A 14632-nucleotide genomic window follows, 5' to 3' on the forward strand; every position below is an offset into this window, starting at 1 on the left:
GCAACTTGGTCCTCTTTGCATACTTTTACTAAATTCTACCATTTTGATGTATTTTCTTCTTCTGAAGCAGTTTTTGGTAGAAAAGTTCTTCAGGCAGCGGTTTCAGTTTGAATCTTCTGCTTATGTTTTTTGTTAAACTTTATTTTGGGTGTGGATTATTTTCTGCATGAATTGGCTGTCTTTATTTTATCCCTCCCTCTCTAGTGACTCTTGTGTGGAAAGATCCACATCTTGGGTAGTCATTATCCCATACGTCACTAGCTCATGGACTCTTGTTAATTACATGAAAGAAAACATAATTTATGTAAGAACTTACCTGATAAATTCATTTCTTTCATATTAACAAGAGTCCATGAGGCCCACCCTTTTTTGGGGTGGTTATGATTTTTTTGTATAAAGCACAATTATTCCAATTCCTTATTTTATATGCTTCGCACTTTTTTTCTTATCACCCCACTTCTTGGCTATTCGTTAAACTGATTTGTGGGTGTGGTGAGGGGTGTATTTATAGGCATTTTAAGGTTTGGGAAACTTTGCCCCTCCTGGTAGGAATGTATATCCCATACGTCACTAGCTCATGGACTCTTGTTAATATGAAAGAAATGAATTTATCAGGTAAGTTCTTACATAAATTATGTTTTTGTAGTGTATTTAGGGAAACGCAAGGGGCAGAGAGCCTCTTCATCTTTTGGTTGAGGAGCATGATTAGCTTGGCCTACGAGACAGCGGGACATAAGCCTCCTCAGAGGATCATGGCTCATTCAACTAGAGCTGTGGCTTCTTCTTGGGCCTTCAACAATGAGGCCTCTATGAAGCAGATTTGTAAGGCGGCTACCTGGTCCTCCTAACATACATTTACAAATTTGACGTTTTTGCTTCGTCAGAAGCAGTTTTTGGGAGAAAGGTTTTGCAGACTGTGGTGCCCTCAGGATAGGGTCTGCCTCCTTTTTGCCCTCCCGTTTTTTCATTCAGTGTCCTCTAGAGCTTGGGTATTTATTTCCCACAAGTAATGAATGAAGCCGTGGACTCTCCTCCCCTTTAGATGGAAAACATAAATTATGCTTACCTGTTTCATTTCCATCGTAGGGAGGAGAGTCCACGGCTCCCGCCCGTTTCTCCGGTAGGCGGACCTAAATTTAGTTTTGTTGTTCTGGCACCATTTATACCCTGATATTTCTCCTACTGTTCCTTGTTCCCTCGGCAGAATGACTGGGGGATGAGGGGAGTGGCGGAGGTATTTAAGCCTTTGGCTGGGGTGTCTTTGCCTCCTCCTGGTGGCCAGGTTCTTAATTCCCACAAGTAATGAATGAAGCCGTGGGCTCTCCTCCCCATGACGGAAATGAAATTATCAGGTAAGCATAATTTTTGTTTTTGTCAGTCTATTTTTGATGTGATGACTACATTTTTTTCTTAAGACACGGTGAGTCCACGGGTCATCAATTACTGTTGGGAATATCACTCCTGGCCAGCATGAGGAGGCAAAGAGCACCACAGCAAAGCTGTTAAGTATCACTTCCCTTACCCACAACCAGTGTTCCCTCTAAGACCAGTTTTGTGAGCAGCCCAGCAGTGGAACAGTTAATAAAGAAACCATACCTTGCAGTCTGTATTGAGTTGTGTTTGCTAATTGCTCTAACTGTTTCACTGTTAGGCCGCTCACAAAACTGGCCTTAGAGGGAACACTGCCCACAACCCCCAGTCATTCTCTTTGCCTCTGTATATGGAGGAGTTGAAGTTTTTGGTCTAGCTCAAGTTTGGGTCTAGCCGTACTCCACGTTAGCCTCTTCAGTAGGGCAGTGGTGACTTTAAAGCAGGTAGGAACTTGTGAGGTGGGCCTCACTGTGTTTTTCTAACATGTTGCTGTCCTTGTATAGAAAGCCAGAATAGGTTTATTCTAATCTTTCTTTTTGTCACAGGTCTCTGTAAGGAGTGGCTTCCTTCCATACCAAGTGAGCAGTCCTTCTGCCAGAAAGCTTTATGTGCAGGTAAGTGCCTTTTGTCTTCTGGGGCTAGATAAGATAGGGTAAGATCCTAATATAGGTAATCTGCACTTAAATATGGGACGCATAATCCTTTAAGAGGATAATTCTGGCAGTAGGCAGGCACCTTTTTTGGCATGTGATGGAGACTTAGAGGTTAATCTCCTTCTAATGAAGGAGTTAACTCTATTGGGGGATTAGAAAACTGACTTTTTATTTCTTTTTAAGGATATTTTGGTGTATACTCCTATGCTAATTCTCTTCTCAGAGTTATTGTGGTTTTTATTAGGAGAGCGTGCCTTTTTCTCTAGGTAGCGCCATTCCTATGGAGTTATTTGGTGTGCCCTATGCTTCTTGTATAGAGCGGTATCTTTATGCTTTTTACCGATTTTTGAGAAAGGGTCTGCAGCAGAGGTAATTAGGTCTGACATGAGTTCTCACTACTAGCGGCAGGATGAGGAGCGATATAAATACATCTGCACTTCATCTACATGCCGTTTTCATGGTTCAGCCTTCTTCTTTCTCTAGGAACGGAACACCACCATTTTGGACTCTTGCCGGGTGCAGTTTTCTGTGACTCCACCTCGTTCTCTAACTGAGAATGGAGCGGAGTTCTTTGCTGCCGGTATGAGTTTATATAAAGTACTTTTAAATCCTGGTAGCCTCTTTGTTCTCAGTACAGCCTAAGGACCATACGGCCACAGTACAGCCTAAAGACCATAAGGTGAACCTTAAGTTAAGGATTTTTGAATAAAAATCTGTAACGCAAGAATTTTCATTCTCTTAAAGAGACAGTACATTTTACACTCTTACAGTTAAGGGTTATTAAAAAAATGTATTATTATGTTCCAAGGAACAAATGATATTGGCTTTTGAGACACTGATTGTTTTTATAAGCACTTCTGTTTCTCATATAGCATAAATATTTTCATTCTTCTGTACTGAAAAACTGGTACAGATAGGTTTCTGCCCTCTGAGCGTTCTAACACTCTCCGAAGATGATGCTGTTCAGGCTATACCACAGCCTATATGGCGTCACATGCAGTGCCCTGTGGTTCCTCTAAATCTCCAGGAGGAGTGAATTTGCCAGCAGATTTTGCAGCTCAGTTAATTCTGCGGTATCTGCGGTTTTATCTGTCTTTCCTATTCTTCAGGGAAATCGCAAGAGGACATTTAAAATATTCAGATAGTAAGGTTTCTGTTCCTCATTCGGCTACACAGGTTCTTTTTTCTCCTGTTGTTGAGAATTCGCCTGTAGCTTCTGTGGACAAACTCTCAGATTTGGACAGTATAATTCCTTCATCTGATGCTGAAGTGGTTTCCTTCAGATGTATGCTTGCACACCTCGTGTACACTTAAAGGAGGTTTGGGGTACTTAGACAACGTCGATTCATTTGTCGCTGTTAACCTTTGGAAGTTTTGAAACTTTATTTTTTCTTAATATTCCTTCCTATGGGGAAGTGTTTCTAGATGTGCCTTGGATATTTCACAGGAATAGGAGAAACTAAGGATACCATTATTCCTGTCTCACGTCCTTTAAAGGATTTTCTTTTCGCTGACTCTGTTGAAATGCACGGTGCCTTAAGTAAAAGGGAGTTTCTCTACTATGGCTCAGAGAACCTCGATCCCTATGGAGGATAGCGGCTCCTTCACGGATCCATGGATAAGAAGCTGGAGGTTTATTGTTCATTTAGAGCAATGTCTTGTCTTTTTTAGACTGTCTGAACTAGCCCGCCAGGCGTGGCTGAAATTTTCATCAGCTGAGAAGCCTACCTGTGGCTTAGTGGTACAGCTTAAGGCTTTTTAGTTCTGCAGTTGCAGGTTCAATATTTTATTTTTCCTCCAAATCCATGCTTCTGGCGTTTCCTTTCAAGGATGAGATCTTGTTTGGCTTTGGTCTCTGACATTGTGAGTGAATGTCGAGAGTAGGACTATAGGAAAGTTTTCCTTTTTCCTCTTTCTGCAGGGTCAGTCTTGCCTTTTTTGGAGTACAATTTAAGATTTCTCCCGGGGGCAGTTTTCTCTTTCTAGAGTATCTGCAAACTAGGTGTGATGAGAGGCATCCCTTGAACTGGGTTCAGGACTTTCCTCTGTGGGAGCGGGATCTAGGTACTTATCTCTAATACGGTACTCAGTACTCAGGTACTGACTTTCAAGTAGTATCCTTTCTCCTTTAGTTCTATAGGGCCTGTTCATAAAGAACATAAGACCTGAAGGATTTATTGTTCTCTTGATTCAGGAACTTCTGTAATCTCTGAGTTCCTTCATCCTAGACGGACATTTAGGTCTTGGAGTATTGCAGTTGTGTTTTTTCTGGGCAATATAGTTCAAGTGTCATCCTTTATTCCAGGAAATTCTCTTTTTAGAGATCTTGTCCAAACTTCTTTTTCAGGGATGGGAAATGAATCTGAAAAAGAGTTCCCTTGTTTCATATTCAAGGGTGATTTATTTGGGTCTACCGCCTCAATTCCCTGAATGCTCCCGATTCCGTCTGATCTCGGAAGTTATGTGGGACCAGGTCTGGTCAGTACCTGGATGGTAATCAGCATGGGAACACCAGGTGCGGTAGGTTTGCTTCTTAATAGATTCTCTATCTAGGAGAAGATTACTAATGGAGGTTAGATAATTAAGGATTTTTCCTTTTCCTCTTTCGGCAGTGTCTGTCCGACCAACAGCAAGCTCTAGTGGTCCGGTACATAGCTTGGCCATTTTACAACCAGTAGGTTTGGAGTTTGGATCTAGCTGCAGTTGATTTTCCTTCACTTTTCAGTGACTCAAGGTAAGAGAGTGTTGGTCTGACATTTATCATGGACATCATTCCCTTTGCTGTTTTTCCATAGAATGGAGAACATTCAGATCTGTCTCAGAGGATAGATCTAGATCAGTATTCAAGAGACTTTCTCCCGTGGTGGTTTCTCAGGAGTATCTGTCTCAGGGTTTTTAGAGATATTCCTGGGTGCTGTGACCACGGACGCCAACCTGCTGGGCTGGGAAACAGTCTGGGTCTTGTTTAAGGCGCATGGATTATGTACTCAAAAGTGTCTGCTCTTTAATATCTTGGAGTTGAGAGCGATTATGATGCTCTGATGACTTGGCCTCTGTTGTTCGTAACTTGGTTCCAGTCGGACAATATCACCTCAATGGTTTGCACCAACCATCATGAAGGAACTCGGAGTTCTTTAGCCATGTAGGAGGTGACTTGGATTGTTCAGTGGGAGGAAGCTCACAATTGTTGTCTTTCTGCCTTCCACATTCCAGGAGTGGAAGCTCCATCTGGAGATGTTCTCCAACTTAACCCTCATATGGGGGTGCCGGAGTTAAATCTGGTGGTGGCTGGGCAAAATGCCAAGCTGACAAGGTTCGGTTAGAAGTCAAGAGGTCCACAGGCCGCTCTGATAGATGCTCTGGCGGTTCCTTGGGATTTCAGGCTGGCATACTTGTTTTCTCCGTTTGCTCTCTTTCCACAAGTCATTGCTTGTATCAAACAGGAGAGAGCATCGGTAATTCTATAGTCCCTGCGTGGCCTCACAGGATCTGGTATGCAGATCTAGTGGAGAGATCTTCTCTTCCACCTTGGAGACTACCTTTGAGGAAGGACCTTCTGATCAGGGTCCCTTTTTTCATCCAAAATTTTTTCTCTGAAATTGACTGCTTGGAGATTGAAAGCTTAGTTCTGTCTAAGCGTGGTTTTTCTGAGTCGGTCATTGAGACCATGATTCAGGCTTGCAAGCCTGTTACGGGGAAGATTTACCATAAGATATGGCGTACATTTCTTTCTTAGCGTGAGTCTAAAGAATTTTCTTGGAGTAAGGTCAGGATCCCAAGGATCCTATCTTTTCTCCGGGCAGGCCTCAAGAAGGGGTTATCTGTCATTACCCTGAAAGGTTAGATTTCTGCTTTATACATTCTGCTGCACAAGTACCTGGTCAGAATCTGCCCTGTATGTAAATCAGTTGCTCCTCCCCCAATTTTTTTCTATCATGATTCAGATAGAGCATGCAAATTTAAAAAACTTTCTAATTTACTCGTATTATCAATTTTTCTTCATTCTCTTACTATCTTTATTTGAAAAAGAAGGCATCTAAGCTTTTTTTAGGTTTAGAACTCTGGACAGCCCTTTTTATTGGTGGATTAATTTATCCACCAATCAGCAAGGACAACCCAGGTTCACCAAAAATGGTCTGGCATCTAAACTTACATTCTTGCATTTCAAATAAAGATACCAAGAGAATAAAGAACATTTGATAATAGGAGTAAATTAGAACTATGCTTAAAATGTCATGCTCTATCTGAATCACAATAGAAAAAATTTGGGTTCAGTGTCCCTTTAATCTTGTTCTTAAAGTTTTACAACAAGTTCCGTTTGAGCCTATGCATTCCATAGATATTCCATAGATATTAACGCTTTTTTTTCCAGAGCACCCTTAAGATAACGCTGGTATTTAGAGTTGTCTGAATGGCTGCGTTAGCCTCAGAAAAGGGAGTGTTGAGCATAATTTAGCTCCACTTCAACTCTCAATACCAGTGTTGCCTACGGTAGCGGTAAGCTGGAAAAACGTGCTCGTGCACGATATCCCCATAGGAAACAATGGGGCTGAACTGGCTGAAAAAGCAGCGTTCAGCTCCTAACGCAGCCCCATTGTTTCCTAAGGGGAAACACTCTCTAAGTCTACACCTAACACCCTAACATGAACCCTGAGTCTAAACACCCCTAACCTTACACTTATTAACCCCTAATCTGCCGCCCCCGCTTTCGCTGACACCTGCATTTTATCTGCATTTTATTATTAACCCCTAATCTGCCGCTGCGGACACAGCCGCAACCTACATTATCCCTATGAACCCCTAATCTGCTGTCCCTAACATCGCCGACACCTATATTATATTTATTACCCCCTAATCTGTCCCCCCAACGTCGCCGCCACCTACCTACACTTATTAACCCCTAATCTGCCGACCGGACCTCGCTGCCACTATAATAAATGTATTAACCCCTAAACCGCCGCACTCCCGCCTCGCAAACACTATAATAAATTTTATTAACCCCTAATCTGCCCTCCCTAACATCGCCGCCACCTACCTACAATTATTAACCCCTAATCTGCCACCCCCAACGTCGCCGCTGCTATAATAAATTTATTAACCCCTAAACCTAAGTCTAACCCTAACACCCCCCTAAGTTAAATGTAATTCAAATTAATCTAAATAAATGTACTATCATTAAATAAATTATTCCTATTTAAAACTAAATACTTACCTATAAAATAAACCCTAATATAGCTACAATATAACTAATAGTTACATTGTAGCTATTTTAGGATTTATATTTATTTTACAGGCAACTTTGTATTTATTTTAACTAGGTACAATAGCTATTAAATAGTTATTAACTATTTAATAGCTACCTAGTTAAAATAATTACAAAATTACCTGTAAAATAAATCCTAACCTAAGTTACAAATACACCTAACACTACACTATCAATAAATTAATTAAATAAATTAACTACAATGTTCTAAACTAAAATACAATTTAATAAACTAATCTATAATACAAAAAAAGCCAAACACTAAATTACAGAAAATAAAAAAAAATTACAAGAAGTTTAAACTAATTACACCTAATCTAAGCCCCCGAAAATAAAAAAAAATGCCCTACCCTATTCTAAATTACAAAGTAATCAGCTCTTTTACCAGCCCTTAAAAGGGCTTTTTGCGGGGCATTGCCCCAAAGTAATCAGCTCTTTTACCTGTAAAAAAAATACAACCCCCCTCCAAACATTAAAACCCACCACCCACATACCCCTACTCTAACCCACCCAAACCCCCCTTAAATAAACCTAACACTAACCCCCTGAAGATCTCCCTACCTTGAGTCGTCTTCACCCAGCCAAGCCGAATTCTTCATCCAAGCGGAGCAAGAAGATGTCATCCATCCGGTAGAAGTCTTCATCCAAGCGGTGCAAGAAGAGGTTCTCCATCCGGTAGCAGTCTTCATCCAAGCGGCGTCTTCTATCTTCATCCGAGCGGAGCGAAGCCATCTTCCATCCAGCCAACGCGGAGCCATCCTCTTCAACCGACGGACTGATGACGAATTAAGGTTCCTTTAAGGGACGTCATCCAAGATGGTGTCCCTCGAATTCCGATTGGCTGATAGGATTCTATCAGCCAATCGGAATTAAGGTAAGAAAAATCTGATTGGCTGATTCAATCAGCCGCCAATCAGATTGAAGTTCACTCCTATTGGCTGATCCAATCAGCCAATTGGATTGACCTTGCATTCTATTGGCTGATCTGAACAGCCAATAGAATGCAAGGTCAATCCGATTGGCTGATTGAATCAGCCAATCGGATTGAACCTCAATCTAATTGGCTGATTGAATCAGCCAATCAGATTTTTCTTACCTTAATTCCGATTGGCTGATAGAATCATATCAGCCAATCAGAATTCGAGGGACGCCATCTTGGATGACGTCCGTAAAAGGAACCTTCATTTGTCGTTAGTCCGTCAGTTGAAGAGGATGGCTCCGCGTCGGCTGGATGGAAGATGGCTCTGCTCCGGATGGATGAAGATAGAAGACGCTGCTTGGATGAAGACTTCTACCAGATGGAGGACCTCTTCTTGCACCGCTTGGATGAAGACTTCTACCGGATGGATGACATCTTCTTGCTCCGCTTGGATGAAGAATTCGGCTCGGCTGGGTAAAGACGACTCAAGGTAGGGAGATCTTCAGGGGGTTAGTGTTAGGTTTATTTAAGGGGGGTTTGGGTGGGTTAGAGTAGGGGTATGTGGGTGGTGGGTTTTAATGTTGGGGGGGTTGTATTTTTTTACAGGTAAAAGAACTGATTACTTTGGGGCAATGCTCCGCAAAAAGCCCTTTTAAGGGCTGGTAAAAGAGCTGATTACTTCGTAATTTAAAATAGGGTAGGGCATTTTTTTATTTTGGGGGGCTTTTTTATTTTATTAGGGGGCTTAGATTAGGTGTAATTAGTTTAAACTTCTTGTAAAAAAATGTATTTTCTGTAATTTAGTGTTTATTTAATTGTATTTTAGTTTAGCTAATTGTAGTTAATTTATTTAATTAATTTATTGATAGTGTAGTGTTAGGTGTATTTGTAACTTAGGTTAGGATTTATTTTACAGGTAAATTTGTAATTATTTTAACTAGGTAGCTATTAAATAGTTAATAACTATTTAATTGCTATTGTACCTAGTTAAAATAAATACAAAGTTGCCTGTAAAATAAATATAAATCCTAAAATAGCTACAATGTAACTATTAGTTATATTGTAGCTATATTAGGGTTTATTTTATAGGTAAGTATTTAGTTTTAAATAATTTAATAATAATAATAATAATAATTTATTTAATGATAGTACATTTATTTAGATTAATTTAAATTATATTTAAGTTAGGGGGGGTCAGGGTTAGACTTAGGTTTAGGGGTTAATAACTTTATTATAGTAACGGCGACGTTGGGGGCGGGAGATTAGGGGTTAATAATTGTAGGTAGGTGGCGGCGACGTTGGGGGGGGCAGATTAGGGGTTCATAAAATTAATTATAGTGTTTGCGAGGCGGGAGTACGGCGGTTTAGGGGTTAATACTTTTATTATAGTGGCGCTGAGGTCCGGTTGGCAGATTAGGGGTTAATAAGTGTAGGTAGGTGGCGGCGACGTTGGGGGGGCAGATTAGGGGGTAATAAATATAATATAGGTGTCGGCGATGTTAGGGGCAGCAGATTAGGGGTTCATAGGGATAATGTAGGTTGCGGCGGTGTCCGGAGCGGCAGATTAGGTGTTAAAAAAAAATATTATAGGATTTGCGAGGTGGGGGGGGCCTCGGTTTAGGGGTTCATAGGTAGTTTATGGGTGTTAGTGTACTTTATAGCACAGTAGTTAAGAGCTTTATGTTCCGGCGTTAGCCCATAAAGCTCTTAACTACTGACTTTTTTTGGCGGTAGGAGTCTTGTCGGTAGAGGCTCTACCACTCACTTCTTCCAAGACTCGAAATACCAGCGTTAGGCAAATCCCATTGAAAAGATAGGATACGCAATTGACGTAAGGGGATCTGCGGTAGCCTCGAGTCGCAGAAAGAAAGTGAGCGGTACACCTGTACCTGCCTGACTCTAAATACCAGCGGGCGGTAAAAAGCAGCGTTAGGACCCCTTAACGCCAAACTCTAAATCTAGCCGTAAGTTATTATCTTGGAAAGTTTTGTTTCTTACTGCTATTTCTGAACCCTCAACATTGCAGTGTGATTCTCCTTATCTCATAGCTCATGCACATAAGGCAGTTCTCCGTACCAAGTTTGGTTTTCTTCCTAAGGTTGTTTCAGGACAGAAATACTAATCAGGAAGTTGTTGTTCCTTCTCTCTGTCCTATTCCTTCTTCTCATAAAGATTGTTTGTTGCACAACTTAGAGTTGTGTGGGCTCTTAAATTCTATCTGCAGGCTATGAAGCACTTTTGTCAGTCTTCTGCATTATTTGTTTGCTTTTCTGATAAACGTAAAGGCCAGAAAGCTATTGCCACTTCTCTTTCTCTCTAGTTGAGAAGTGTTATTCATATGGCTTATGAGACTGCTGACAGCAGCCTCCTTAGAGAATTACAGCTCACTCCACTAGGGCGGTGTCTTCTTCTTGGGCCTTTAAGAACGAGGCCTCTGTAGAACAGATTTGTAAGGCTGCGACTTGGTCTTCTTTGCACACTTTTTCTAAATTCTATCAATTTTATACTTTTGCCTCGGCTGAGGCTTCTTTTGGGAGAAAGGTTCTGCAGACAGTGGTGCCTTCTGTTTAGGTTACCTGTCTTGCCCTCCCTTATCATCTGTGTCCTCTAGCTTGGGTATTGATTCACAAAAGCAATTGATGATCCATGGACTCACCGTGTCTTAAGAAAGAAAACAAAATGTATGCTTACCTGATAAATTTCTTTCTTTCTTGGCACAGTGAGTCCACAGCCCTCCCTGTTTTCAGACAGTTGTTTTATGTAAACCTCAGGCACCTCTGCACCTTGCGTTATTTGCTTTCTCTCCTTTTCCTTTGGTCGAATGACTGGGGGTTGTGGGAAGGGAAATGATACTTAACAGCTTTGCTGTGGTGCTCTTTGCCTCCTCCTGCTGGCTAGGAGTGATATTCCCAACAGTAATTGATGATCTGTGGACCCACCGTGTCAAGAAAGAAAGAAATTTATCAGGTAAGCATAAATTTATTTTTTTTATGGGTGGGTTGTAATAAAAAACATTTAAGTTTAAAAGGCTGTTGTAGTCCTCTCACTCACTCATTACTTTTTTAATTTATTATTTTAATAGTTATACAATTTCTATCAGTTAATAACCAAATAATACTGTTTTTCCTATGAAATGTCAAGAACCTTAGCATACATTCTGTATCAGTTGCACAGATTGCTTAAGTTATGAATTTCAGAACTTTATTTGAAAAACCTGATACATAAACAAATGCAAAACTTAACAAAATAAGGTAAAAGATACAAAATGTAAAATAGAAAGGTGCTGCTATATTAATCAAATGAAGTCTGCTTCCACAGTATACCCATATATAGCATAGGACTTCGTAATGAAATCCACTTGATGTTTTTAATTTGATCCGTGCTTCTTCCTCTATCCCAGTACGTGTGAGGGTTGCACCATAGTCTGGCATCCTAAACATTATTTAAAGGGACATGAAACTCAAATGTTTTCTTTCATGATTCATATAGAACATACAATTTTAAACAACTTTCCAATTTACTTCTATTATTTAATTTGCTTTAGTTACTTGGTATCCTTTGTTGAAGAAACAGCAATGCACATAGGTGAGCCAATAAGATGAGACATATATTTGCAGCCACCATTCAGAAGCTCTTGAGCCTACCCTAGTTATCCTTTATACCAAGAGCACAAAACAAGCTTCTAATTTACTCATATTATCAATTTTTATTCATTCTCTTGCTATCTTTATTTAAAAAGTAGGAACGTAAACCTTAGGAGCCGGACCATTTTGGTTCAGAATCTGGGTTATGCTTGCCTATTGGTGGCTAAATGTAGCCACCAATTAACAAGCACTATCCACGGTGCTGAACCTAAAATGATCTGGCTCCTAAGCTTTACATTCCTGCTTTGTAAATAAAGAAAACAAGAGAACGAAGAAAAATTGATAATAGGAGTAAATTAGAAAGTTGCTTAAAATTGCATCCTCTATCTGAATCATGAAAGAAAAAAATGTTGGTTTAGTGTCCCTTTAAGAACAATAAGTATTTCCACATCCCTCTCAGCACCTTGTTTCTCATCACTCATTTTGTTATCTGACTGTTCTGACAATTGCTGACGATGTGCTAGGATGGAGTTGCCTGTATATTAAAAGGACTAAAGACAGCAACAAGGTGTTGAAAAGTAGTAGAATTCAAACCGTTCGTTTGTTTGTTTTTACTCCAACTTTTTATTTTTTTTGGTTCCTGGTTTTATGTTGAAATATTCTGAAACTAATTTTGTGTATTTTAACATCTTGTTTCTAGGTGGGGACATTTGCGAAGAAGAAGCTTATAAAGTTATAGTACAGCAAAGTACAAAACAACGCTGCCCGCGCTGCAGGAAGTTCACAGCGGAGTCATCTGTAGCACCTTGCCCTCGGTGTCTCGAAGCCATTGCTGGAAAGTGGAGTCAATAATCTAAAACCATCTTGCGATCATTGTGTAAATGTATAGAAATATTGTGTGCTCTATTTCAATCTCAGAACCAAAGCACCAACAACTTTAATATTAGCAAACACTGTATAAAGTACTTAAAGGGATAGGAAAGTCAAAATGAAACTTGCATGATTCAGATAGAGCATGTCATTTTAAGACACTTTTAAATTCACTTCTATTTTCAAATGTGCTTTGTGCTCCTAGTATTTCTTGTTGAAAAGGAATACACATATCCTACACTATTGAGAGCTAGCTGATAATTGGTGCCTGCACACTTTTGTCTCTTGTGATTGGCTGATTAAATGTGTACATCTTGCTGCCAGTAGTGCAATGCTGTTCCTTCAGCAAAGGATATCAAGAGAATGAAGCAAATTTGATAATAGAAGAAAATTAGAAAGGTGTTTAAAACTGTATGTTGTATCCAAATCATGAAAGAAAGTTTTGGGGTTTCCTGTCCCTTTAATCTATGTAATACATTTTGTGACCCAGCGTTAGAAGAGACCCTGCTTATTGCATAAAAACATTTGTGTATCTGACTTATTTTGAAAAACCTACTAACTCCTTTACTCTGAGGGCCCTAGTCTTGTCAAACGATAAATGTAAAACAAAAGTTATTTTAACACTACCTGATTGCAGTAGAAAATTAGCAAGAGAATGTCACTTAAAGATGTGTTATTTATTATTGCCCAGTGGTATCATTTCTCAGAAATCCAGGTAGTACAGTTCAATTTCTGTTTATGCGGCTAAGCGAACTGTTTGTAATCTGGAATACTAATAAGCAGCTGACAATTTGTTTGTAAGAGCCATATTGAACCTCTTTCTCAGTAAAGTTTGGCTGTGTAGTAAAAAGAATTCTTTAAATTAGAATTTGAGTTCCGCAATAATTCATTATTATAGGTTGATTATGAATCTGATGTATCTGTGTCACCCTTAAAGTGAAAGTCAATCCTAGCGTTATACAAACGCTAGGATTGCGGTAAATCCGGCACGGCGCCCATGGGAGCCGGATTTACTGCACGGCTATTGGCTAAGAGGTGAAAACGTCACCTCTTAGCAACACATTTTTTAGCCGTGGGCTGCTGTAGCAGCTAAGAATCGCGATCGGTTGAAACAAATAAAGGAGCTTTCTACATGAAGTATCTAATACTTCATGAATGAAAGTGCCCTTTATTTGTTGCAATAGTCAATCCTAGAGTTTGTACAACGCTAGGATTTACTTTCCCTTTAAACACACACAAACTATATATAAATGTCCCAGTAACATTTAACTTTTTGAAGGGAAACCAATACCTTAAACTGTCAACTTTACACACAGACATTTTAAAAATTCTAGATTATCATTTCTATTTATAATTTAAAAAAAGATGTTCACCAAGAAATAAGTCTCTATAAATGAAATGACTGTATCTGTCAGACTAAATATTTTCTTAATATTGAATTTTTATATCAATGTACAGGGTGCTATGAGGTAAAATAATGTAAGTTGGAGATTCTTTAATTAATTTTGTATTATATACGTACACATATATAGAGGTTTGTATGTTATGATATAGAACACTCCTAGCCCTTATTTAAATCATAGATGACGTTAAATACCCTGAAGAAAATTTGCACTTATTTTTTATTATGAGACCCTTGGGGAATATCAGGTTTGATGAAATAAACATTTTTATAAGGAAGATGTCTGGAATAATTTATTTGGAGGTAAAGAACACTGACTCTAATTTAGCATAAGTAATCAAACAATTGTGTTATCTACTCTGTATAATATGTACTGATCAGTATATACCAACATGTAGTATAGCAAAGAAGCTTCACAGAAGCTGTGATTCTCCCCTTTTCCTATACATACTCCTCTTTCTGGATACATGAATAACTGGGAATTGAAACGACTACCTATATCCTGTAAAAGTAATTTAGCATTGAGATATGTGGAAAAAATCTAAAATATATAGCTAGGCTTATTGTATT

The 14632-nt window shown here is 39.4% G+C and overlaps 1 protein-coding gene across 1 annotated transcript in view; it reads left to right on the forward strand.

Annotated features, from left to right (window-relative positions):
- IARS2 (isoleucyl-tRNA synthetase 2, mitochondrial) overlaps positions 1-14340 on the forward strand; it is a 388062-nt gene extending 373722 nt beyond the window's left edge. Inside the window, 1 exon segment of the mRNA XM_053712513.1 lies at positions 12491-14340. Coding sequence (XP_053568488.1) covers positions 12491-12642 — 152 coding nt within the window. The 3' untranslated portion in view covers positions 12643-14340.
- The last annotated feature ends 292 nt before the right edge of the window (positions 14341-14632 follow it).

This window comes from Bombina bombina, chromosome 4, assembly GCF_027579735.1.
Source record: "Bombina bombina isolate aBomBom1 chromosome 4, aBomBom1.pri, whole genome shotgun sequence".
In the NCBI taxonomy this organism is placed as follows: domain Eukaryota; kingdom Metazoa; phylum Chordata; class Amphibia; order Anura; family Bombinatoridae; genus Bombina; species Bombina bombina.